Source organism: Phyllobates terribilis, unplaced genomic scaffold, assembly GCF_046119375.1.
Source record: "Phyllobates terribilis strain yellow unplaced genomic scaffold, ASM4611937v1 Scaffold_3__8_contigs__length_932513732, whole genome shotgun sequence".
Taxonomy (NCBI): Eukaryota; Metazoa; Chordata; class Amphibia; order Anura; family Dendrobatidae; genus Phyllobates; species Phyllobates terribilis.
In genome coordinates this window covers 142,674,778-142,701,830 of record NW_027362763.1, presented here as the reverse complement: position 1 = coordinate 142,701,830, position 27,053 = coordinate 142,674,778, and the positions used below count along the sequence as shown (strand labels likewise).

The following is a 27,053-nucleotide window of genomic DNA, read 5'->3' as shown; positions in this document are numbered from 1 at the left end:
AAGATCCAGGCTATTCACAAGCATCTGACTACACGGCGCTTGTAGTCTGTAACCATGGAGAATAGCACACACAATCCGGAAGATCCAGGCTAGTCACAAGCATCTGACTACACGGCGCTTGTAGTCTGTAACCATGGAGAATAGCACACACAATCCGGAAGATAAAGGCTATTCACAAGCATCTGACTACACGGCGCTTGTAGTCTGTAACCATGGAGAATAGCACACACAATCCGGAAGATCCAGGCTATTCACAAGCATCTGACTACACAGCGCTTGTAGTCTGTAACCATGGAGAATAGCACACACAATCCGGAAGATCCAGGCTATTCACAAGGTCGCCTCGCTTTTTATTTTTAGAAAAGTTAGAGCAATTAAAAACTATTTCAATGAAGTCCATATGCCTTAATACAGCATGGATTGTCCAGCCAGCAGCACGCTTGTCCTAGGTCGGCACCTGGCACGGGGATGACCTCTCTGAACTGGTTCACAATTTATCAAGATATTTAATAAGGATTTTGCTACTTAAAGGGGTTGTCCTGTACTGGATGCTGCAGATCCCTCCGTTTTCAGCTGAATAGGGGCGTATGTGCAGTACCAGACTGCGGCCATTATGCAGTTGATCGAGCTGTGCTTTTTGCTATAAACCAAGAACATCCGGCCGCCACCGGCACTAGGAACAGCTGATCTGTGGGTGTGCCAGGTGTCTCCATCCATCGATCTGCTATCCTAAGGATAGGCCATCAATCTAGGGGCCCTTTAAACTTTTTGCCTACTTTTTCATAATGAACCAAAATGCGTGAACACGTTTACATATTCATGGAGGGCTATGGATAGAGATGAGCAGAGCAGTTGAATTTCTTGTCAGGGAGCCATTTTTTCCATTTATATAAGACAATGGAGACTAAAATAGAGACGTGCGTTATTGTATTTCAGTGGCAATTGTGGAATCTGCGCGTTTCGCTGAGCGTGTGGTTATGACGTTATAACAAGGACAGAACGGCAGATTGTCGCTTGTCGTTAGGAACAGGAACAATTGCACTATTTGGATATTTCTTTTTTTTTCTGTTTCTTTGGTATCAATGGCAATCAATTCTCTATTGAAGGGTCCAAGAAATAGAGCAATTCCACATTATACACCTTACAGGAACGTCTGATAAAGCATCAAAAAAAGGACAATCCAATTTCAGTCGTTTACGTGGAGCAAGAAAATACGGAGTTAGTAATGATAGCGGTGACATTACTAAATCACGAGCAGCCCCTGCCGCACTTCAATAAGAGCGGACCTCCAGGCACACTGCTTTATCTACACATCCCAGCTTAGAATTACGAGCTGCGAGAGATGTCATCGCATTTATCTGCAATCTATTACTAATTTCCAGAGTGTTTCGCCTGCAGGACAAAGATGCGGAGTATTCCCCATGCCAGAGCGAAGGGCAGGGAAAGAGACGACGATGGCGGCGGCTGCAGCAGGATTTAACTATCCACTTTAAGTGCTGTCATTTCCCATCTGCTCCGGGGCGAGAGGCGAGGAGGAGCGCAGCAGATCTGCACAGACGGAGAGTTTATACTTATTTATATATTTCACTAATGCCTCTCAGGCCCGAAATCCGAAAGAAAATCCCGGCTAAACCTCTTATTCACTCATGAAAGTAACTCACAGGAATATTGAGATTCCAGGGGGCCCCAGCAACAGCACACAAAAAAAGGGGCCGACATGAACCGGGCAAAGGGCACCGGTCATCACACGGACAGGATCCCATTGTAACAGCTCCTGAAGCCCCCTGAAGAGGCTATACAAGCCACTGCTCTGGATTTATGGCACCAGATACATGTGCTGTGTGTCACGGGTGTGTTGCCACGAAGATCGTCACGAGTACACAGCCTGACTTCTCGCAGCTGACTTGTTGGTGCTTTGTGTTTTTTCGGCAGTGAAGGAGTTAATTCTCTCTCTCTCTGGGCTAGCTGAGGTCCAGCCTCGCCCAGCTGCAATCAATGCTTCTTTAGTGAGACTCCTTCATATTCCTGCAGGTCTGTTTGGGAGGTGTCGGTGAAAGCTTTTCATTCAGACTTACAGAGCGGATCGTGGTGTTTGGAGTTGCTGAGATAAGTGTATTTGGAAGTGTTTTTTCCCTTTCCTCGCTTTATCATTTATCTCCTTTCCCGTTGGTGTTCCCTCTGTTGTAGTTGTGTAGAAGTTGTATGCAAGGTGGTTTTGGTTTTTCCCTTGTACTGTCTCGTTCGTCTAAATACTGTGTGTGGGCATATTATTTCTGGTTCCCAATTGTTGTGATCGGGGTCCTTCTCAGGACTAGATTACTGAGGTGCAGGGATCCTCAGGAGGTAGGGGTTACGCTGGCGGCCTGGACCTCTGTACCTTTAACAGTACCTCCAGGTTGAGGGATTAGTCAGGGCCCCAGCTTAGGGTTAGCTTAGGCCCCCTACCTCCAGTATTCTGTGACAGTGTGACATTTTCACCGACCAACTTAGTTTTTCTCCAGCTACCATGGATCCAGTAGCCGGTCTAGCTCGGCAGTTGCAGATTTTGTCCATGGGGCTGGCGGACGTTAGGTCCAAGGTTTTGCATCCTCTGGAGCAAGCCGGACCAGAACCTAAAGTAGCTCTCCCTGACAGGTTCACTGGGGGGCGGGACAAGTTTTTTGTTTTCCGGGAGGCATGCAAATTGTACTTTCGGCTGCGGCCTCGGTTATCGGGCAGCGAAGAACAAAGGGTGGGAATTGTCATCTCGCTCCTACAAGGGGACCCACAATCTTGGGCGTTCTCTCTTCCCCCAAGCTCCCCGGTTCTCCAGTCAGTGGATAGGTTTTTCGCTGCTCTGGGACTCGTATATGATGACCCAGATCGGATCTCCCTTGCTGAGTCTAAGTTACGTAGGATTCAGCAGGGAGATCGTCCGGCGGAGGAATTCTGTTCGGAGTTCCGTAGGTGGGCCACGGACACCCAGTGGAATGACCCGGCTCTTAGGAGCCAGTTTTGTCATGGTTTATCCGACAAATTACAGGATGTGTTGGCACAGTATGACTCTCCCGCGTCACTGGAAGCCGCTATGGCCCTTGCCATTCGCGTTGACAGACGGCTTCGGGAGAGGTGCGGGATAACTCTACCCCCTGTAATGTCTCCACCTCCTACAAGGTCCCCTCATATGGTGGTTCCCCTGGTCAGTCCGGAGGAGCCTATGCAATTAGGAGGGACATCATTTCGGGGAAGGGGACCGGTGGAGCGCCATAAGACAGGAAGGTGTTTCCTCTGCGGGAAAAAGGGACATTTTATTGGGGGGTGTCCATCCCGTCCCTTGCAGAGTAAAGAGTCGTCGAAAAAACTGTTGATCCCAGGTTGTGTGGTGGACGGCAATCTGGGAGTAGGTATTTCGTCCCTAGGTTCGTCTCAGTTTCTCGTACCGGCGGAGGTGGTGGTGGGTGCGAGAACTGAGAGGATATCTGTTCTTCTGGATAGTGGGGCCGGGGCTAATCTGGTTGATGCTCGGTTTGCCCGGGTTCAAGGTATGCGATTGAGTGAGTTGGCTAAACCCATCCCCATATTCTCGATCGATGCCAGGCCTCTCGGTCAGGGAAGTTTTTTGCAAGCTGTGCATGGCGTAAAACTTCAAGTGGGGGCAATACATAAAGAACTGTTGTCTTGCTACGTGTTGGAGGGTCTTCCCACTCCTATAGTGTTGGGCCTTCCTTGGTTAGCTAAGCATAACCCGGTTATTAATTGGCAAACCAGAGAGATAAGCCAATGGAGTAAATTCTGTAATAAAAACTGCATGAACACGGTCATCGGTGCGGTTACTCCTTGGGTCTTACCTCCATTTCTGGCGGACTTTGAGGATGTATTCTCGGAGAATGGGTGTCAGGAACTACCTCCTCATCGCGAGTATGACTGTTCTGTAAAACTGCTCCCTGAGGCCAAGTTACCTAAAGCTAGGTTGTATAACCTTTCTGGTCCTGAGAGGCAGGCCATGAAGGATTATATTTCTGAAAGTCTGGCTAAGGGGCATATTAGACCTTCATCTTCACTGGTGGCCGCGGGGTTCTTCTTTGTTAAGAAGAAAGATGGAGGCCTACGCCCTTGCCTGGATTTCCGTGAACTTAATCGGATTACGGTCCGAGATCCGTATCCGCTCCCACTTATTCCCGATCTCTTAAATCAGATCGTGGGCGCCAAATGGTTCTCTAAGTTGGATCTCAGGGGGGCGTACAATCTGATTAGGATGAAGGAGGGGGATGAGTGGAAGACGGCTTTTAACACTCCGGAGGGGCATTATGAGAACCTTGTCATGCCATTCGGTCTGACTAATGCCCCGGCGGTGTTTCAACACTTTGTTAATGATATTTTTCGCCACCTGGTGGGACAGTTTGTTGTCATATATCTGGATGATATCTTAATTTACTCGCCGGATCTGGTGTCTCATCAGGAGCACGTTAGACAGGTGTTACAGATCTTGCGGGATAATAAACTGTATGCCAAGTGGGAAAAGTGTGTGTTCGCCGTACAGGAACTCCAGTTTTTAGGCTTCCTGGTTTCAGCGTCCGGTTTTCGTATGGACCCTGGGAAAGTGCGGGCAGTTCTTGAGTGGGATCGGCCGGAGAATCTTAAGGCACTACAACGTTTCCTGGGGTTTGCTAACTATTACCGGAAGTTCATTCGTAATTTCTCCTCCATGGTTAAGCCTCTCACAGACATGACTAAAAAGGGGACGGATTTTTCTAGGTGGTCTGACAAGGCTTGTCAAGCATTCTCCTCCTTGAAAAAATGTTTTGCCTCGGCACCCATACTCATTCAACCTGATGCGTCTCAGCCATTCTTTGTAGAGGTAGACGCTTCCGAGGTAGGGGTGGGAGCAGTATTGTCACAGGGTTCGTCCCCTGGTAAGTGGCATCCGTGCGCCTTTTTCTCTAAAAAATTGTCGTCCGCTGAGAGGAATTACGATGTCGGCAATAGGGAACTCTTGGCCATTAAGTTAGCTTTTGAGGAGTGGCGCCATTTTTTGGAGGGGGCAGTTCATCCGGTCACCGTCATCACCGATCACAAGAACCTGCTATATCTGGAGTCCGCTAAACGTCTGAATCCCAGACAAGCTAGGTGGTCATTGTTTTTTACCAGGTTTAATTTCGTCGTTACATATCGTCCTGGGTCTAAAAATGTAAAGGCGGATGCCTTATCTCGTAGTTTCCCTGGGGCCGGGAATACGGACGACCCGATTCCTATTCTTCAGGAGGGGGTGGTGGTTTCGGCAGTATGCTCTGAGCTGGAGGAGGAGATATTGGAGGCTCAGGGGGACGCCCCTGTTGGACCTCCGGGGAGACTGTTCGTTCCAGATCAGTTGCGACAAAAGGTGATCGAGGCACACCATAACTCAGTTTTTGCAGGACACCCGGGGAGTAAAGCAACTGTGGATCTCCTCTCGCGTCGGTTTTGGTGGCCTAACTTACATAAAGAGGTGGTAACTTTTGTCGCGTCCTGTGGGGTTTGTGCGCGCTCTAAGACCTCACATACCCGTCCGTCTGGGGCCCTTTTACCTTTGAAGATCCCGGAGCGTCCTTGGACTCATCTGTCTATGGACTTTATTACGGACCTCCCTCCGTCTTCGGGTAAAACGGTCATACTCGTTGTAGTGGACAGGTTCAGCAAGATGGCACATTTTATCGCTCTTCCGGCTCTCCCTAATGCTAAAACTCTTGCGCAGGTGTTCATTGGGGAGATTGTGAGGCTTCACGGGGTACCCTCCGAGGTGGTGTCTGATCGGGGGTCTCAGTTTGTGTCCAAGTTCTGGAAGGCGTTTTGTGCACGGCGGGGGATGCATTTGTCATTCTCGTCGGCTTTTCATCCTCAGACCAATGGTCAGACGGAACGTATGAACCAGAGCTTGGAGACATATCTTCGGTGTTTTGTGTCAGAGAACCAGGAGGACTGGGCTTCTTTCCTACCTCTGGCAGAGTTTGCTCTCAATAATAGGCGGAGCGAGTCCACTGGTAAGTCCCCGTTTTTTGGGGCATATGGTTTTCACCCCCAGTTTTGTACTTTCAGTAGGGGGGGCTCTTCGGGGGTTCCGGAGGAGGAACGATTTTCCTCATCTCTCGCTTCAGTATGGAGAGGGGTGCTGAAGAATCTGAATACTATGGGGAACCGATACAAACGTATGGCTGATAGGAGGAGAGTGTCTGGTCCGGACCTAAGTGTGAACGATCAGGTATGGTTGTCTACCAGGAATATTAAACTTAAGGTTCCCTCCTGGAAACTGGGTCCCAGGTTCATCGGGCCGTACAGAATCAGTTCTGTTATTAATCCGGTGGCATTCCGTCTTGACCTCCCCCCTACGTTTAAAATTCACAACGTGTTTCACAGATCATTGCTTAAGAGGTATGTGGCGCCGGTGGTACCGTCACCTTTACCTCCCCCTCCTGTGGTTGTCAATGGTAACTTGGAGTTCCAGGTATCGAGGGTCATTGATTCACGCTTTAATCGCCGGTCCCTTCAGTACTTGGTTCATTGGAAGGGGTATGGTCCTGAGGAGAGGATGTGGGTTCCTGCGTCGGATATTAACGCTGACCGATTAGTTCGGGCCTTCCACACGACTCACCCGGATAAACCTGGCCCTGAGGGTCCGGAGGCCCCTCGTAGAAGGGGGGGTACTGTCACGGGTGTGTTGCCACGAAGATCGTCACGAGTACACAGCCTGACTTCTCGCAGCTGACTTGTTGGTGCTTTGTGTTTTTTCGGCAGTGAAGGAGTTAATTCTCTCTCTCTCTGGGCTAGCTGAGGTCCAGCCTCGCCCAGCTGCAATCAATGCTTCTTTAGTGAGACTCCTTCATATTCCTGCAGGTCTGTTTGGGAGGTGTCGGTGAAAGCTTTTCATTCAGACTTACAGAGCGGATCGTGGTGTTTGGAGTTGCTGAGATAAGTGTATTTGGAAGTGTTTTTTCCCTTTCCTCGCTTTATCATTTATCTCCTTTCCCGTTGGTGTTCCCTCTGTTGTAGTTGTGTAGAAGTTGTATGCAAGGTGGTTTTGGTTTTTCCCTTGTACTGTCTCGTTCGTCTAAATACTGTGTGTGGGCATATTATTTCTGGTTCCCAATTGTTGTGATCGGGGTCCTTCTCAGGACTAGATTACTGAGGTGCAGGGATCCTCAGGAGGTAGGGGTTACGCTGGCGGCCTGGACCTCTGTACCTTTAACAGTACCTCCAGGTTGAGGGATTAGTCAGGGCCCCAGCTTAGAGTCAGCTTAGGCCCCCTACCTCCAGTATTCTGTGACAGTGTGACACTGTGTGGAAGAAGAAGTGGCAAATCCTTTTACAGATGAAATCGTGATAGCAGGCATAGTTAGTTAACTATATAAAACTGACTGTGTCGCTCCTGATCACAGCCCTGAGAGTACCACCGACAGAGACTCAGAAAATATTGACCATTAATGGTGGAGTAAGAATGAGATCATTTGCCAGATCGGGCTCCATTCACATTACAGCTGCAGTGTGCACTAACCCTATGCATCGGAGAAACTCCTGGCACATACGGATCTATAGACCGCAGACACCAGACAGAAGACATAAGATTGTCCTTTCGGCCTCGGTTAGGCTAACATACATTGAGGATTATGGGTCTTTTTTGACTGTATGAGATAGAACAGCAGATTGCGTTATTCTATACAGAGACATCGAGCAAAAGTAGTATAGAGAATGCAGGGGGTATACGATTATAAACATTAGTAAATACAGTTACAATCCAAACTATTCACCCCACATTGCAAATTGAGTTTATTAGCAAAATTGAGCCGCCGCCATGCTACACTGTAGTAGTCACCAAGCCACTGCCATGCTTCACTGTAGACGTCACAGAGCCACCGCCATGCTACACTGTAGTCGTCACCAAGCCACTGCCATGCTTCACTGTAGACGTCACAGAGCCACCGCCATGCTACACTGTAGTCGTCACCGAGCCACTTCCATGCTTCACTGTAGACGTCACAGAGCCACCGCCATGCTTCACTGTAGGCATCACCGATCCATCGCCATGCTTCACTTTAGACGTCACAGAGCAACCGCCATGCTTCACACTGTAGACGTCACAGAGACGCCACCATGCTTCACTGTAGGCAGGGTGTTTGTTCTGGTGTATACTTCATTCTTCCTCATCTAGATATACTGGTGATCCATAGATCCGGTGTTATGGACTCACCTTGTGAGGTGGATTTAGCATGGAAAAAAAGGACGAAGGGTTAATTGCAGATCTGAGCCAGAAAGTAAATATAGATTTTAGAAATAAACAACCATTTGCCATGATGATTGCTGCTGAGATTACTGGGGTGTTAAACTCCAATGCACAAGGTAAAACTTACTTAATATTCAGACACACAAGTGTCACAGTTGGCCTTAAAAGGCCTTGGATGATGAGGTCAATGGAGATCGCCGGGCAACTTGTGAAACCTGACATGAAATGCAGAAAGGGCAGGAGTTATATGGGAAGGGAGCTGGGCCCGGCCCTGGAACCAAGACACGTTCTTAACACCCAAAAAAATTCAGTTTTGCTTCATCGCTCCACAGAACAGAATCCCGGACTTCTGTGGCTTATTTATATGGCGTTAAGCCTTTTAATTTCAATGCTTCTTGTGCTTTTGGGTCAATAGAGAAGACTTGGAGTTCGGGCATTTAGTATGTGTCTTATTATTATTAAAGTGCGCTCACACTTGTGTACAAAAAAAAAAAATAGGTTCCATTCTCATCCAGAAAAGGGTGACAATTTTTTTCTCACTTGTCAACCGTGTACAATCCGTTTTTTTTACTCAGCAACTATTAATCTTGTACACGACCATTTACAGTTTCCTATCTTACAGAATTGTAATGTATCCGTAAAAATTGGATGCCGTACTGATGGTCTGTCCGTCTTGCACTGTCTGATTTCGGAGTCTAATCGCAGCATGATGCAATTTTCTTCTCACGCCGAATACAGCTGAAAGTATGAAGATCTGCACAGCCTCACTGAATAACATTGGTCCAAGTGCAATCTGATTTTTTATTGAATGGCAGTCATCAGATTTATATGCTAGTGTGAGAGAACCCCAACAATGCAAACAGAAATCTTAATGCCTGCTGCCGCGATGCACTGGTGATCTTTTGCAACCACATGAGGGTTTTTTACTGCCTACCTCCTCAGGAATGTGGTGGCAGGCAGTGACAGCTCCCTCTTCCTGCCACGTCCAGGCAGTGTAGCCAGTATTCCTATGGTTCCAACGTTATCTCCAAGAACATACAATGCCTCTGTCTCTTTTTATATCCTTCTTCTTGTTTGTAAAAGGCAAAGATCCTCTTAGCTTTTTGGACCACTCTGTCGAAAACCCAAGAATATCAGTGATCTGAAGGCCAATGCACATGAGGAATTGGATAAGATTCCTCAAGAATGTTGCCAGAAGCTGGTGTCTGGTGCCGCATCATGTCTGCAGCAGGTCATAACAGCCAGAGAGGCTCCACTTACTATGAAGGGAGTGAATAATTTTGAGACTGCAGTAATCATTAGCGTCATTTTGAGTTTTATTTGGAGAACCCATATGATATTAGTTATATTGAGCTATTTATATTGTTCTTGTTTGATTGGTTTATGGCAAATGGCAGAAAGTTTTCAAATTTTGCTAATAAACCAAATTTGAATTGGAAAGAAGGGAAAATCCAGCATTAAGATCTTCAGATAGAAGCATAACTTTACTGAACAAAATGGATAAAAAAATTGCAACTCCCATGCTGGGATAAACTATCAAACACAGTTGAGACAAAGTCTTTGATTTCGTCTTGTGGCACAAGTGTCCATGCCTTGGATCTTTAGCTGGGTGAGCTGACTTTTAGCAATGGGGGTTAAATAAGTTGATTACAACTGTATAAGTCCCATATAGAGAGAGCAACCAAAGTCCATCAGGCTGTGCAACTGATGTGGCGTCAGAGATCACATTATTCCTTAGCTGCGAGTGAAAGAATAGATATCACCAAATTGTACTTCTCATAGAGAAAAATTAAAATCCAAAAGACATCTCCGGATAGGGGACATATCACCCTCATATTGAAGAAATGGGATTAATTATAGCTGGGGAAGAATAGAAACTAATTATAACTGGAGAAATGAAAGAAATAACTAACATTCAACCTCCATTGAAGCAAGGGCCTCCTGCAGTGATCAGGCAACGACAACAGGAGATTTGTTCAGGGAAAAAGACACCAAGGCTGAGATTCGTTTACGCAGAGGCAGAGAAATACACTTCCCAGGCATCCGCTTCCTCTGATCAAAGCCCGGCTCCCAGACCTTTTGGAGCCAGTGGCCAGTGATGAATATTGGGATTTGCATCGATCCAATATTTATGGGAGATATATTTTCTTGTAGTAGTGAAGAGGGACGAACATAACGCATTCACTCACATCACCGTAAGAACGGCAGAACCCCTCCAACTTAATATTGGTCCGATGGATGGTGCCATCCATGCCATGTTTCATTTCTATAGACAGGTAAAATCGCGATAAGAAACATGATGACAGTATCTACTGCCTGGGACCTCCAGGGGCAAAGATATCCTGTAAGTTGGGGATTTCTTAAAATTCTAAAGGACCTAGCACATCCCACTACCAGCCCCCACATGAGCTCATCAAGGGGAGGTATGTGGACGTAACCTTGATCTAATAAAAAAAAAAAAAAATCAGTATTTGGCTTTGGGTCATTTGTCAGTCCTGGAGGTACAGCTTGCTGTGGGTTTGGTCTGTTTTCCTAAGAAGTACCTCACTCCGCTAAGCTGAGCCATTTCAGTGACATCAGGTTTAGTAATTGTCTTTTGTTATTCCTTTAACCCTATGTAATTGTATATACCGTATTGTTTTGTTCCCATTTTTGTATCAGCTTTGTATATTTTTTTTAGAAACACTGCCTACTTTCCCGGATTAAATATATAAAATTTAATAGATCCGTTCCTCTTGCTCTGTAAACCGCACCCCTGAATCCATGCTCTACCTGTAACGGGTGTCCAATCGGCCTGTATAAAATATTGGTGGTGGCAGCTAGTAGTTCCTTGTGTTATTGTGGAGCTGGCAGTGACCGTACCGGGGTATATATATATACCATGTGTTGGAATTGGGGGTGTTTATACCATACACTCACTGTTATTTCCCCAATAACCAGCCTAATAGTGGAAGCAGCAGTGGCCTGGTCCATCACTCGTCAGTCAATTGCATAATTGTCTTGACGGTTGGAGGTAGCGGAGGTGCGTCCCCTGACAAACTGGTGACAGTGGAGGAATCTGCACGACCCCCAGGTGCAGTCTTTTGACAGTCATTCTATGGGTTTTATTTTAGTCTGTGGTCAACTTCTCATTAAACTTCTCACACACTGTGAGGACACACAGACAGTGTGCGAAGCTGCAGACCGCTCCAGAGAACACAGGTCTAAGGTTCATCACAACTGTACAATACTGCCATCTGCTGGAAAACTGCGCTCACTGCACTTTGCCAAAGTCAAGAGGGAGTCTGTCAACCACAAACTCTGAGCTCAAAGCCATGTAGGGATAGACAATATTTATTCATTTATTTATAGAAAAACAACAAAAAACACACGTTTCAGACGGAAGTATGAAAAACTGTCAAATTTCATCCGTATGTTCGTTTTTTGTTGTTGTTTTACATTTTCATGGCATCCTTTTATAGACAGCAACAGGTAAGAAACTATATATAGTCTAGTAAATTGTATTATGTTAATAATTGCAGTGCATCTGTAAGAACAGATGTGGTGTGGATGATCCATATGGAATCCGTTTATATTCGTTTTTAGTCTTTTTTTTTGTGTGTGCACCCATAGACTTGAATACTGCGAAAATAAAAAAGTTAAATAAATGCTCATATAAGCAATCTTATCGTGTGCCAACCAGTTTTAACATATGCGTATAAAACACTCGTTTGAATGAGCCCTTTATGCTGTAATATGAAGATTAGTAAAATGTGCAAAGTATGGCACTCAGTGCATCCTGGGTGTGACAAAGAGGCTCAGTGCACCCTAGGTGTGACAAAAGCTCAGTGCGCCCTTGGTGTGACAACGGCTCAGTGCGCCCTTGGTGTAGCAAAGAAGCTCAGTGCACCCTGGGTGTGACAAAGCGGCTCAGTACTCAGTTCTACCCTCTGGTTTTGCTGGTCACCTCCTTCCTCAACAATGATTGACAGTGCAGGCTTGCCTAGAGTAAGCACTCTGCAGGAAGTTCAGACAAGCCAAAGCTCTCAATCGCCAGTGTGGGAGGTGTAGCCAAGAAAAAACAGTGGGCAGCCTCTTGGCCACCCCCAGGGTGCACCAAACACCCTAACTAGCATACAGTGGGAATAATATGTATTTCATACACTGCTGATTTTGCAAGTTTTCCCTCCTACAAAAAATGGAGAGGTCTGTAATTTTTACTGTAGGTACACTTCAACTGTGAGAGACAGAATCTAAAAATGAAAACCAGAAAATCACATTGTATGATTTTTAAATAATTAAATTTATTTTATTACATGAAATAAATATTTGATCACCTACCAACCAGCAAAAATTCTTTAAGAAGCCCCCCCCCCTACTCTGCCCTCATTACCTGTATTAACTGCACCTGTTTGAACTCGTTATAATAGACACCTGTCCACACACTCACTCAATCACACTCCAACCTCTCCACCATGGCCATGACCAAAGAGCTGTCTAGGAACACCAAGGACAAAATTGTAGACCTGCACAAGGCTGGAATGGGCTACAAGACAATAGGCAAGCAGCTTGGTAAGAACGCAACAACCGTTGGCACAATTATTAGAAAATGGAAGAAATACAAGATGACTATCAATCGTCCTTGGTCTGGGGCTCCATGCAAGATCTTGCCTCATGGAGTAAGGATGATTCTGAGCAAGGTCACGAATCAGCCCAGAACTATACGGGAGGACCTGGCCAATGACCTGAAGAGAGCTGGGACCACAGTAACAAACATTACCCTTAGTAACACACTATGCCGCCATGGATTAAAATCCTGCAGGGCACGCAAGGTCCCCCTGCTCACACCAGCACATATCCAGGCCCATTTGAAGTTCGCCACCAATGACCATCTGGATGTTCCAGCGGAGGCATGGGAGAAGGTCAAGTGGTCAGAGGAGACCAAAATAGAATTTTTTGGTATCAACACCACTCGCCGTGTTTCAAGGAAGAAGAAGGATGAGTACAACCCCAAGAACACCGTCCTAACCGTGGATCATGGTGGGGGAAACCTCATACTTTTGGGGTGCTTTTCTGCAAAGGGGACAGGACGACTGCACAGTATTGAAGGGAGGATGGATGGGGTCATGTATCGTAAGATTTTGGCCAACAACCTCTTCCCCTCAGTAAGAGCATTGAAGATGGGTTGTGGCTGGGTCTTCCAGTATGACAATGACTGGAAACACACAGCCAAGGCAACTAAGGAGTGGCTCCGTAAAAAGCATTTCAAAGTCCTGGAGTGGCCTAGCCAGTCTCCAGACCTGAGCCCAATACAAAATCTTTGGAGGAAGCTGAAACTCAATGTTGCCCAGCGACAGCCCCGAAACCTGAAAGATCTGGAGAAGATCTGTATGGAGGAGTGGACCAAAATCCCTGCTGCAGTGTGTGCAAACCTGGTCAAGAACTACAGGAATCGTCTGACCTCTGTAATTGCAAACAATGGTTTCTGTACCAAATATTAAGTTCTGTTTTTCTATTGTATCAAATACTTATTTCATGCAATAAAATGCAAATTAATTATGTTAAAATCATACAATGTGATTTTCTGGACTTTTTTTAGATTCTGTCTCTCACAGGTGAAGTGTACCTACGATAAAAATTACAGACTCTCCATTCTTTGCAGGTGGCAAAATTGTCAGTGTATCGAATATTTATTTTCTCCACTGTATCTGATTAAACTTCACTTTCTGTAGAACGGAGGCAGTGATTAGATCACTACAGATACGATTTCTATAGGGGCTATATCCCCTACAAGGCTATGGACCGATTTATCGTTTGCAATTTCTTGAAATCACCTTTTCTTGCTGTATTAGCTGCAATTTTTTTCACCAAATTGGCGCAAAATTAAGAAAAATAATTGCTTTTTATTTTTGTGTTTAACCAGGTTTTGCGTCTTTTCAGCATCAATCATGTTGCAATGCATCGCTCCATTGCAGAGATAGTCACATTTCTTTCTTCTGGAGCACGCTATGTGAAATCTCTGCTTTGCCGTCCAACTGGGTATTTCTTTAGAGTTTTCTCTGGGGTTGTGAGCTTTTACTCCTTCCTCCCAGATGCAGCCATGACTTCAAGTTATTGTAGCGATATGTGGTTCTACAGGCTGGCGATTTATGGGGTGTACTTAATTTTTACCATTGCTTCTATATTTTGTTCTAGTTTTTTTGGTAAAGTAATCATTACATGGAGTAATCTGTCATGTGTTACTCTCCATCTGAGGTTGATTTACCTAATTATAAGACCTTCTAAGAACAAGAGGTTTTACACACTGCTCAAAAAAATAAAGGGAACACTTAAACAACAGAATATAACTCCAAGTAAATCAAACTTCTGTGAAATCAAACTGTCCACTTAGGAAGCAACACTGATTGACAATCAATTTCACATGCTGTTGTGCAAATGGAATAGACAATAGGTGGAAATTATTGGCAATTATCAAGACACCCTCAATAAAGGAGTGGTTCTGCAGGTGGGGATCACAGACCACATCTCAGTACCAATGCTTTCTGGCTGATGTTTTGGTCACTTTTAAATGTCGGTTGTGCTTTCACACTCGTGGTAGCATGAGACGGACTCTACAACCCACAGAAGTTGCTCAGGTAGTGCAGCTCATCCAGGATGGCACATCAATGCGAGCTGTGGCAAGAAAGTTAGCTGTGTCTGTCAGCGTAGTGTCCAGAGGCTGGAGGCGCTACCAGGAGACAGGCCAGTACACCAGGAGATGTGGAGGGGGCTGCAGGAGGGCAACAACCCAGCAGCAGGACCGCTACCTCCGCCTTTGTGCAAGAAGGAACATGAGGATCACTGCCAGAGCCCTGCAAAATGACCTCCAGCAGGCCACAAATGTGCATGTGTCTGCACAAATGGTTAGAAACTGACTCCATGAGGGTGGTATGAGGGCCCGACGTCCACAGATGGGGGTTGTGCTCACAGCCCAACACCGTGCAGGACACTTGGCATTTGTCACAGAACACCAGGATTGGCAAAGTCGCCACTGGCGCCCTGTGCTCTTCACAGATGAAAGCAGGTTCACACTGAGCACATGTGACAGACATGACAGAGTCTGGAGACGCCGTGGAGAGCGATCTGCTGCCTGCAACATCCTTCAGCATGACCGGTTTGGCAGTGGGTCAGTAATGGTGTAGGGTGGCATTTCTTTGGTGGGCTGCACAGCCCTCCATGTGCTCGCCAGAGGTAGCCTGACTGCCATTAGGTACCGAGATGAGATCCTCAGACCCCTTGTGAGACCATATGCTGGTGCGGTTGGCCCTGGGTTCCTCCTAATGCAGGACAATGCCAGACCTCATGTGGTTAATAAATTTGATTTCCATTGATGATTTCTGTGTGATTTTGTTGTCAGCACATTCAACTTTGTACAGAACAAAGTATTCAATGAGAATATTTCATTCATTCAGATCTAGGATGTGTTATTTGTGTGTACCCTTTATTTTTTTGAGCAGTGTATTATATCTTGATATGTAAAACTGTAGAACACAAAGAGGGTAGAGGGTGTACTTATTTTTTCTCATGACTGTATATGTATTTTTGGATAGAGATAAAAGTAAATAAAACAGCACAGCAGAATGATGACCTTTTTAGTTTCTTCCTCCTCCTCTGTGTCTGGCCGTGTACATTATATTGCAGTTTTGTAGACTGTCAGACTAAAATTTATGCATTTTCCCCATTGAAAAAAAAAAGGTCCAGGTCTGAAAGTCACCGTCTGAAGCCGACCTGATCATCGGTTGCATTGGGCTGTGTAGGTTTCATATACATTTTTAAGTCTGTCCAATAAAAAGATAAACCCACCTCTCATAAATAGTTTTGAGTGTGGTTTGATCGTGGACAGCCTCCGTCTCCTCCAGGTACAGGATCAGCCATGATGTTCTGTATGGCCACTGCTCTGTAAGGTTGATCCAAGAAGCCAATCTATCCCAATTAAAAGTGATCTGATTGGCTCTTAGTAGCCTTCCTGCAAAAAAAATAGAAAAAAGAAATTAAAAAAAATCATGTCCCAATATGCCCTATATACAACAAGCGACACAAACATCAGAGTAGGTTCCTTCATTGCTTATGGGGTACCCTGCACCTTAATGTGGCTGTGAATAGTAAGGTAGCTCGGCACTGCAGTACAGGCATGTGTTCCTGTATGGACGACATATACAAGGTTCTCCCTTCAATCTGTCGGACCGCCACCTAGCAAGCGTTCATTGCCATGGTCATTAATGTTTACAGCGTATAACTTTTCAGGATAGGCTGCCCTGTGTGTGGAATAACTACATTATATGTCTTCTATCCTGCATGTTGCACCAGTTTTCCCCGTAAAAGGCTCAATGAGCTTCACTCCCTGACAGAAGTTATGTCGCTTATCCATGTTATGTAAATAAAAGCTTATAACCGGACGGTAAATTCATCCATTGGTTTTATAAATGACTCTTTTGAAAGCTGAAACCCTCCCAAATTTGGTTTAGGTTAAGAAAATAAATTGACATCAATGCTGAAATATTGATCATTTCATGAACACAGAATGGTCAGATTTTGGGAAGACAAAAGCTTTGTTGCCCACAGAAAGTAATGTGATATTCAAACAAATAAGTATCTTAAAATACAAATATGTTGCATAACATTGGTGAATGAAGTTGTGGTGCTATTAGAGTCATATTTAATATTTTGTGTGACTTCCATGAGCTTGAAGGACAGCATCCATGCGGTTCAACAATGATTCATACAATTTATTAATGAAGTCATCAGGAATAGCAGAGAATGCAGTCTTACATGCCTCCCAGAGTTCATCTAGATTCTTTGGCTTTGTCTTCCAAGCTTCCTCTTTCATCCTACCCCAAACATGCTCAATGATGTTCATGTCTGGTGACTGGGCTGGCCAGTCCTTGAGCACATTGATCTTTTTTGCCTGGAGGAACTTTGTTGTAGAGATGGATATATGAGACGGAGCACCATCCTGCTGCAGAATTTGACCCTTTTATGATTTGGAATGTAAGAGGTAGCTAATACTACTTGATATTTTATTCTATTGATATTGCCTTCCACCTTGTAAATGTTTTGCACACCCCATACTGAATGTAACCCCAGACCCAGACCATGATCTTTCCACCACCAAATGTAACTGTTTTCTGGGTGTATTTTGGATCCATATGGGCTCCAGTAGGTCTCCTGCAGTATTTGCACTGGCTGTGGTGTAATTCCACTGAAGATTCATCAGAGAAATCCACCTTCTGCCACTTTTCCAGCGGCCATCTGTTTAGCAGGCTGTGGGACTTTGTAAATGCCACACAGTTTATTTGCCTTTTGTTTAGTGCTGGCTTCTGGGCACTGATTCGACCATGGAGGCCATTTCGAGACAGAATCCTACAAACTGTTCTAGTTGACACAGGGGCTTGAGGTGACCAGGCCTGTTGGAGCTCTGCTGCAGTGGAAGAGGGGCTTGCTATGGATTTTCTAACCAACAAACGTTCCTCCTGAGCAGTTGTCTTGCGGGGTCTGCCAGACCTGGGCTTGTCAAACACATCTCCAGTCTCTTCAAATCTTTTTTTAATTCTTTGTACTTGACGCTGAGACACATTAAAGGTGCCAGCCACCTCTGCAGTGGATCTGGTCTTCAGCCTCTTGATAATCAAGGCTTTGGTCGCAGGGTGGATTTTTGGCATGTTGTCAGAGCTCAAGTTGCAGTTCAAGTGAAGGTCTGGGGTGCTGGGTTTCTTTTTATACACACCCACTAATTAACCGATCATTTACTGAGCATTGGTGAGGATGTAAACTAGGATTGGGTGCATTATATGACCAGGCGACAAAACTTTTGTCTTGCCAAAATCTGACCATTCTGTGCTCATTAAATGATCAATATTTCAGAATTGATGCCAATTTATTTTCTTAACCTAAACCAAATTTGGGAGGGTTTCAGCTTTCAAAAGAGTAATTTATAAAACCAGTGGATGAATTTAACGTCCGGTTATAAGCTTTTATATACATAACATGGATAAGCGACATAACTTCTGTCAGGGAGTGTACTACAGCATCTCCCATAAAGAGTGCAGAGACATGAGGGATCCCTGCTCTTCTTTATCTACGTAGTACACAGAAACAAGCAGCAGCATGGAGGACAATTTACGGCAGTATTGAGCGGTGTTGCTGTGATTCCAGCCCTGAAGTGAGAAGCTGCAGCAGGAGCAGCCAATCTCTCCCTGTGTTGATTGCTTCAATTCCTCCCAACTCCTTTGCCTTTAAAGCGAACTAGTTATCTCGGAAACCATTATTTACCTGCACATATAGTGTTAAGAACATGATAACTGACATATATTTTAGGCTAAAAATCATTTTATAACGCCTTCTATAGTCTCTGTGCTGCACTGTCTATTACTAAATGAGTTCATGAAAATTCAGTCTTGCTGAGGAGTTTGTAACTCTTTTATCTGTCTTTTTCTGAGCTCCTCTCAGGTGATTCATCACCACAGACCACATCAAAATGTACGAAACAAAGAGCCTGCAAAAGCCAAAGGGTTTACATTTCCAAGGAAACCCAATTCCAAAAATGATTTATCACACCAAATACATGCATTAAAGGGAATCTGTCACCAGATTTTTGCTACCCCATCTGAGAGCAGTATACTCTTGGTGCAGAGACCCCGATTCCAGCGATTTGTCACTTACTGGGCAGTGTGTTGTAGTTTTCCTAAAATCCCTGTTTTCCCTGCTGCATATCTAGCAGTTCTCTGAATGCTGAGCTCTGTATAACCCCGCCCACACCACTGATTGGATGCTTTCTGTGTACACTGTGCATAGGTAGAAAGCAGCCAATTAGTGGTGAGGGCGTGGTTTGACTACCTGGCAGCAGGTTTACTAGTCCTCTAGTGATAATCTCCTGCTGATAAAACAGTGATTTTCTAAAAATTACAGCAAGCAGCCCAGTAAGTGATACATCACTGGAATCAGGGTCTATGCCTCTACATTAGGCTATTCTCAGATTAGCTGGCAAAAAGCTGGTGACAGATTCCCTATAAGTAAACAAAAAAAGGGGCACTGAAGACAATCCAGTGTGTATGGGAGGTCCCGACTCAGAATTATGTGAATTAGATTTCAACATGACCGATTCTTCGGTTCGCATAGTAAATAAGGCGCAGCCAGACATATCTGGCAGAGGCTTGTTCCCCTCTCCCCACTGAGAACACGTGCACACTCGGCCGAGAGGAGCATACATGCGTGGGAGCTGGGAGGAGCTGTATGGCCATCTTTAGCGCTTCATGTTTGTCACCAACTCTATTACCTGTTACTGAGACAATATTCAGCAATCTTCTCATGGTCTGAGGACTGATGTCACTGAACCAGTCTTCTGTCACCAGCAGCTTGGTGAGATCAAACGACATTTGACGGGTGATCGTGCGCTGCATCTGCCGCCTTCTATACGTATCCTGGAGAAGGAACGCAAAGTCTCCAGTTCATGAATGGGTAAAATTACAGCACTTTGAAATTTTCCCTTAATGAAATATCCTCACTGTTCCCAAGAGCCGACGCGTTTTTAATTTTATAATTTACTGAATGCTGCTCTGCAGCCCCAGCCCGGCGAGTTACTAAAGCAAGGAGCATCCGGCGCAGGCAGGCCCTATGCTTTACAGTCTGCGAGCACCACGCTGATACGGGGGGCTTCATTACCCCCTGGTGCCTCTGCCTGCAGCCTGGGAGAGAGCACAGTTTGGACCAGTGGTGCGACTATATCGCTGGTCTGAACTGTCAATCTTCAGAAGTGCACCGCCTTTGGCAGGGCAGGACGCAAGGAGCAGCGAGCTCCTGAAGCTGCATCTTAAGAGAACCCCTTTAAATAGTATTGAGAGGTTCACATTCGCCTGAATATTTTAAAGGGAATTTGCCAGCAAGCTTAACCCCCGCATTGATATTTTTCTGGGAATTTGCCAGCAAGCTTAACCCCCGCATTGATATTTTTCTATTTGCGGTCTGTTATGTTATTCCAGAGAAATCCTCAATTGTATCAATATGCAATTGAGATGTTAGGTGCTTCATCCTGCCCAGAGCACCTAATGAAAGTCTTCCTCCCCAGCTCATTTACATCCTTAGTGCCTGCCCGTCTCCCTAGGTTGATTGACAGCTGATGACGGGCGTTGTGCAGGAAATCCCACGACTGCTCACATCGCTTTGCGCTTGAACAGTGCTGTCAGGCAATGATGCTTGCATATGTAGAATCACGCAGAAGCAAGTGTCCTAAGAAGGGAAACTTACAGCATAGGAGCTAAGTTAGCGGCAGTCTGAGCAGGCACAACATATCCTGCCGTCAATCAACAGAGGGAGGCAGGCACTAAGGATGTAAAGGAGCTGGCGAGGCTGACTTTCGATAGGTGCTTTGTCCAGCCAAGAGCACCTAACGAAAGTCAGCCTCCCCATGTCATTTACATCCTTAGTGCCTGCCTCCCTCTGTTGACTGATAGCAGGAAATGTTGTGTCTGTTCAGACTGCCGCTATCCTAGCGCCTGCGCTGTAAGTTGCCCTCCTGAGGACACTTGCTTCAGCATGCTACTGCACACACGCAACCCATCACGACTGCACACCCGCAGGCACCAGTCCGATGTGACCAGGCAGAAGGTTTCCTGCCCAGCGCTTGTCAACAGCTATCTATCAGCATAGAGAGTTGGCACTAATGATGAAAGTGAGCTGCCGAGGAAGACTTCCATTAGGTGCTCTGGGTTGGATGAAGCACCTAATGCCTTATTTACGAATGATAACACTGAGACTTTCTCCAAAATAATACATCGGACAACAAGCAGAAAGGTATCAATGTAGAAGTCTTTCTATGACCTACATAACCAGATAAATAGTAAAGTGGGGTTAGACTTTCCCTTTAAGGTTTCTTTCTACTTGTGACTAGAAAGAAGTCCCTTGAAGATAAATTTTGGATATTACAAAGCCATTCCTTTTTCCGAATCCTGGTGGTTTTCCTCTCTGTATTTCCAGAGGAACTTGATACAGGCTGAAATCTGTTACCAATATTAGTCTCTGGTTTTGCGACCACAGCGTACCCACCAGTGTCAGGTTTTGTGAGGTTGACAGATCCCTGAATTTACTGAATATGACATGTACACCAGGGTATAATCTATATGGCGGGGCCACTGGGCGAAGAAGAAGACCACCAAGCATTTGCTAAAAGCCACATTCCCTAAATGTGGGGAGAAGCAATGTGAGGCACCGAAGACGACTGTCCAATTCTGCAGGAATATGAGCGAGGCGTGCGTGCTCTCTATTTAACCAGCATCCAGTGGAGCTAGAAATTCATTTTTTTCCTTAATTTTGCTCGAAAAATCCTTTGCTTCTATGCCAGATTAACCCTACATGTCACATCACGATCTCTAAGACTTTTCCTCTTACCCGTCTGTTCAAGGCTGTTTTGCTGCCAAGTTTTGCAGTCTCTGCGAGACTGTGCTGAGAGACACGTCGATCCGTATCTTCATGGCCTCCTATGGAGGGGACAAAGTAAAGGAGTGTAAAGGAGTAACAATCTCATTTTTCTAAAAAAAAAAAAAAAAACATAAGCGTACAAGTCTCAGGATCCTCTAAGTTCACTAGTTTGTTTCGCACAAGGAACGCTCCATATGCAGAACTGCTAATTGCGAAAATACTCGCGTGGATAGAAGGGATTTTATTCTTATCATCAGAAAAATATATTCATATTATATGTTACATTGATCCATCTTCACAGGATAGATGATAAAAATATGATTACTCGGGGTCTGGCTGATCCCAAAACTCCCCATTGTGAATGGAGCAGTAGTGAGCATGTGCGACCACCACTAACACAGACAAAGAATGGTCGCACATGCTCATTACTTCCCCATTTACACATTGGACTTTGTTACCCCGATTTATGTGATCACTATATACTTAGGTGATCAATGTTGTTTATAAGCCAACCCCTTTAACTTAAAAGGCCTAAAATGAAACCATTTATGAGCGTTAAACATGGTGTCTGATGTTATAGAGCAGGATGAGCCAAGTAGACTGATAGATAGGCTTGTAGAAAAATATTTTGTGTAACTTGTATTTATTCACTTAAAGACCCTCTCTTTCTGTGCTTAGGAGTCCAGTAGGCGGTCCTTATCGGTGATGTACTAGTTTCCCTCTGACTATTTGCTGTCTTATGCATAGAATTGCAATCCACTGCCCTCCATAGAAAAAATGGGGATTTCTATGAATAAATCCAAGTTATAAGGAATTTGTTCCAACAAACCTACAGAATGACTGAAAATTTGTAAGTTGCGCCATGTTGCAATATTTGTTCTACATTAATTTCTCTGTTTTCAAGATCTCTGCTTGCTGTCATTCAATAAGAACCTTCATGATTTAATCCCATGTATAACAAATCTGTCCTGATCACGGGTGGGTGAATCGTTGTAGTACAGTCCTGTCTGGATAGAGCCCTGCACCTTTGTGTCCATCGCATCACCAGGACAAATTTTTATTGAAAGCAAGTAAACATTGAAAAGTGCAACAGAATGACAGCAAAAGAAGATGTTGAAAACTCTCGAAATTCATAAAGAAAGTACGTTGGCATTTTTCAGAGCTTAAAGAGGATCTATCACCTGCTCAAATTTTAGATAAATACCTTGTAAAAAAAAAAAAAAAAAAAAAAAAAAAAAAGATCCCCGAGCTCCCCCGATTCTGCCGCTTTTTTTAGTTTTGAGCTGCGTCGCTCTACAGCAGAGTTATTTACATTTGATGTTTTGGAGAGCAGTATGTGAGATCTCCGCTTGTAGTGTAACTGGGCGTTTCTTCAGAGTCTTCTCTGGGGGCGTGTAGTTTCACCCCACCCTCCCAGATGCTGCCAATCACATAACTAGCAGTCTCAGACATTGCCAAGTGGCGATTGGCAGTGTCTGGGAGGGAGGAGTGAAAGCGCATGCCCCCAGATAACACTCTGAAGAAGCACCCTACAAGCGGAGATTTCACATACTGCTCCCCGAAAGCATCAAATGTGAATATCTCTGCAATGGAGCGATGCAGTGCAAAACGGAAAAAAGCAGCAGAATCAGGGGAGCACGGGGATTTTTAGAAGGAATTTAAGTCTATTTTTTTGAGCCAGTGACAGGTCATTTTTAAGGGTTAGTCATTATGATTCATAACCACCATGAATGTAGATGCATAAATGCTGCACTTTTGCATTGCAGGGGGCAGATTTCTATAATGTAGACTTTTTGCCTGGAATATCCAGACTGAAAATCCGCACTAAGTGCACATAACCCAAAGGTCCATCCTCGTTTATAAATCTTACCCACCTGCATTATCTACCCCGGGAACATCGCCGTTGGTCGTTGATGTCACACACATCTTTTTGGCGCTGCTTAGTCCGCGGCTGTTCAGGAAGACTGGAAGGTGCACTATATTACGCATGTAATCATGGCCATTAATGTTAGAATCTCTCAGAACGCTATTAAGATTCTGGTTAATTGCCTTGATAATAATGTGTGGGTCACTAGCAAAGATGGCGATGAAAGGACCCTTTGAAAATAAAATCCGCACCTAAAAAAAAATGTAAAACAAAAAAAAAAAAAGCAAATCAGAAAATGAATTAGCTCTCTTCACCCTTTTGCTGATTATTTTTCTGGCTAATTATTCTCAGTGACAATCTGTCTGCGAATTTTATAATGAAGCAGGACAAAAATAATATGTTCTCCCTCTCGATTTCAGTAAACACATTACCATAGGTTAATAACGGAGGCTGTAATAAGAAAATTACATGTCATACATTTATTGTTAGACTGACACAAAGACAAATGGCAGACCTTGTTTTATTTGTTCATTAATGAGCCATTCGAGTAATGGCAGCAATTTGCATAAATCACATGAAATAAAACGAGTGGTCCTGGAAATAAATTGGATTTTAATTGCACATTTGTAATTCTCCAGCAGGCGGCGCTGACCACGGTAGGACGGTCAGGATTTGCAGCGATGCAACATGTAAGAAGGCGATTTTTTATCATATATCTGGGCTGGAGAATTGGCGAGGGGCGATGGCGCTCTCTCTACGACAGCCCTCTGGGCATAAACTCACAGGCTGGTTGTAAAATACCCAGCAATCGGCCATCGTTACAGAATTAATAGTCATGTAGATCGTTTGCAGAACTTCCAATGCTGTTAATTATGGGCATAAAACCACGGTTATATGATGTATCCAGCACCAGCGACGAGCTGGGATGTACAGCCTGTAATTAAGAGACAATACTGTTCGCAGCAACAATTCAGGGCAATCACTGGGTACCTAAAATGTGTTATTTTGCAGAAAAAGCTGGATTTCTCAAATATACAAAATGGTTTAATATACATTTTTGAACATGTTTTACGGATATCTTTGTTCAATTAATCATATTCGGTGTAACATACAGTATTTAGCACAGTTACATAAGGAATCCCCTGATGAAGTTGCTGTGACGGCGATACGTCAGTATACATATGCCTGCAGGGATTTAATTATATGCCTTTTTGTGTGTGATTAATAAATAATTAAAAGGACTTATCTCAGACTAAACAATGAGATCGGTGGAGGTATAACACCAGCCACTCCCCACCCATCAGCTGCATAAGTACAGCCAGATGTAAGCAATTTATGCAGCGAAACACAGCAGCTTCATACATTGCTGAGTGGTCATTGCCGGTTACTGCATTTTATCCCCCCTTAAGAGAATAGAAGATACGATGCATTACTCGGCAGAGGCCACTAAGCAATGTACAGGGCTATTGTGTATCCCCTCCCCCACAATTTCAGCTGATCAATGGTGATTGCCGAGTGTCAGCCCCCATCAACTGATACTGATCACCTATACCAATAGGTCATCAATTGTTCAGCCTCACACAACCCCTTTAAGTGCTTCTATACTATTCTTATGAGGAGCATGTATCTTTTCAGGTCTGTAGATTTATACACTGGTGGCCAATACGCGTTTTCCCGCCACTTCTGAATTTTAACTCTATTCTGTTTGTCAGTACAATTGTGTAAATACCAAATTTATGTTTCTGTTCTTATGTCAAGTTTTACTACGTCTCAAAAAAGTCTTTTGTAATCTCATTCTAGCTTTGTTTCGCCATCGTCTGAGATTCATTACATTGTTTTTTTTTTCCATCCAAGGAAATGAGTAGGGGGTTGATTTTTTTTTGCAGGAGGAGCTGTAATTTTTATTGGTACTATTTTGATAACTTTTTATTCCAATTTTCTTTCCTTTTTTTTGTGGGGGAAGAAGTGACCATGAATTCAGGCATTTTCTAAAGGAATTTAACCTGGGATATTTCAAATTGGCAGCTGGAACTCCAAAGGATCACTAGAGCGAGGGTGCGGATGAGGAGGGCGCACATTTCTCCATTCATTGTCTATGTGGCTGATGGAAACTGTTGAGAGCTGTACTCCGCTGTCTCCGTCAGGCCCATAAAAGTATGAATTGAGGGGCTTCGAATGCCCGACCACTGCTCCATTTGAAAGGAATCTGTCAGCGGGTTTTTGCCATTTAATCTAAGATCAGTATGATGTAGGGGTAGACACCCTGATTCCAGTGATGAGTCACTTACCGGGCTGCTTAGTGTAGTTTCAATAAAATCAGTGTTTTATCAGCAGGAGATTATCTCAGGTTGTCTCATTCCATTTAGTCATCCTTCTTTGTAACCCCGCCCCCACCACTGATTGGTAGCTATCTCCGTACACTGAGCATAGGCAGAAATCAGCCAATCAGTGGTGTGGGCGGGGTTACACACAGCTCAGCATTCAGTGAACTGTTAGATCTGCGGCAGAGAAAACTGTGATTTTATCAAAGCTGCAACAATCAGCCCAGCAAGTGACACATCACTGGAATCAGGGTCACTGCCCCTACATTATGCTGCTCTCAGATGGGGTAGCAAAAACCTGGTGACAGATTCCCTTTACACTACTCACTATAGTCGTTTCTACTGGTTTGTGGGGACCCAGCGTTCAGAAACGTATCCCATATCCCAAGGGTCTTAAACTACAATGGGGTCCTGGGCCCACATAGAAAAATTCTGTTATGGCATGGGGCCACAGAGTTAAATTTAGGCTGGGGCTACATAGCACGACATGGACACATAGCCAAGGTTGACTTTGTATAGCTGCTACATCACGGTGCCATACAAGTAAAAGGTGTTGCATTGTGATGCCTAGTGTACTGCAACCCCCCCAGCCCCCTACATACATAATGATGGCCACCACAGCCCTCTATATACAGTATGGTGGCCACAAAGACCCCTATATCTCCCGTTCGGCCCTGTTGCTTGGAGATCCTCACAGGCGGGTAAGGACAGAGAAAATGGAAATTGAAACTCTGCAGCGCATCTCTGGAGGACTGGCTGTCAATCAAAGTGCTGGGGAATGCTCACAGCCGCCACTCATACAGTGAGCGGTGTTGTGAGCGGCAACTGTAGCTGCTCCGTGGACGCCCCATGAAGGAAAGGCAGAGGCTCCAGGGAGGAAATAAGTTCATTTTCTCCCAGTAGCCGCACTTTCAGTAAAACGACCGAGCAGCCTTGTTATGCTATTTACTAGCAAATCAACACTATATCTGCAAGTAAATGGCATTTTCTGGGGTGACAGGTTCCCTTTAAGTTGTCACAAGTAAGATCCTTGAAACTCCTTCATCAACCCCTCACCCCCACACACTGTTTCAGACGGCAGTAGGACAGGTCACACGTCATCATCTGACCTTTTCAGAGAGATCATACAACCAGGTTCTGCAGCCCAGATGTCCTCCGCAGACTCTGCACTACACCGCTGCCCCTGCTCCCTGTGCCCACGGCTATT

The 27,053-nt window shown here is 44.8% G+C and overlaps 1 protein-coding gene across 4 annotated transcripts in view; it reads right to left on the bottom strand.

Moving 5' to 3' along the window:
• Positions 1 to 27,053, bottom strand: part of KIDINS220 (kinase D interacting substrate 220) — a 160,292-nt gene that overhangs the window by 63,492 nt on the left and 69,747 nt on the right. For all 4 annotated transcript variants that reach the window (XM_073674186.1, XM_073674187.1, XM_073674188.1 and 1 more), the window contains 4 exons: positions 23,533 to 23,776; positions 21,629 to 21,717; positions 19,521 to 19,665; positions 16,052 to 16,214 (listed from right to left, as the gene is read on the bottom strand). In XM_073674186.1, the coding sequence (XP_073530287.1) occupies positions 16,052 to 16,214; positions 19,521 to 19,665; positions 21,629 to 21,717; positions 23,533 to 23,776 (641 nt within the window). The remainder of the gene's footprint in view (positions 1 to 16,051; positions 16,215 to 19,520; positions 19,666 to 21,628; positions 21,718 to 23,532; positions 23,777 to 27,053) is intronic.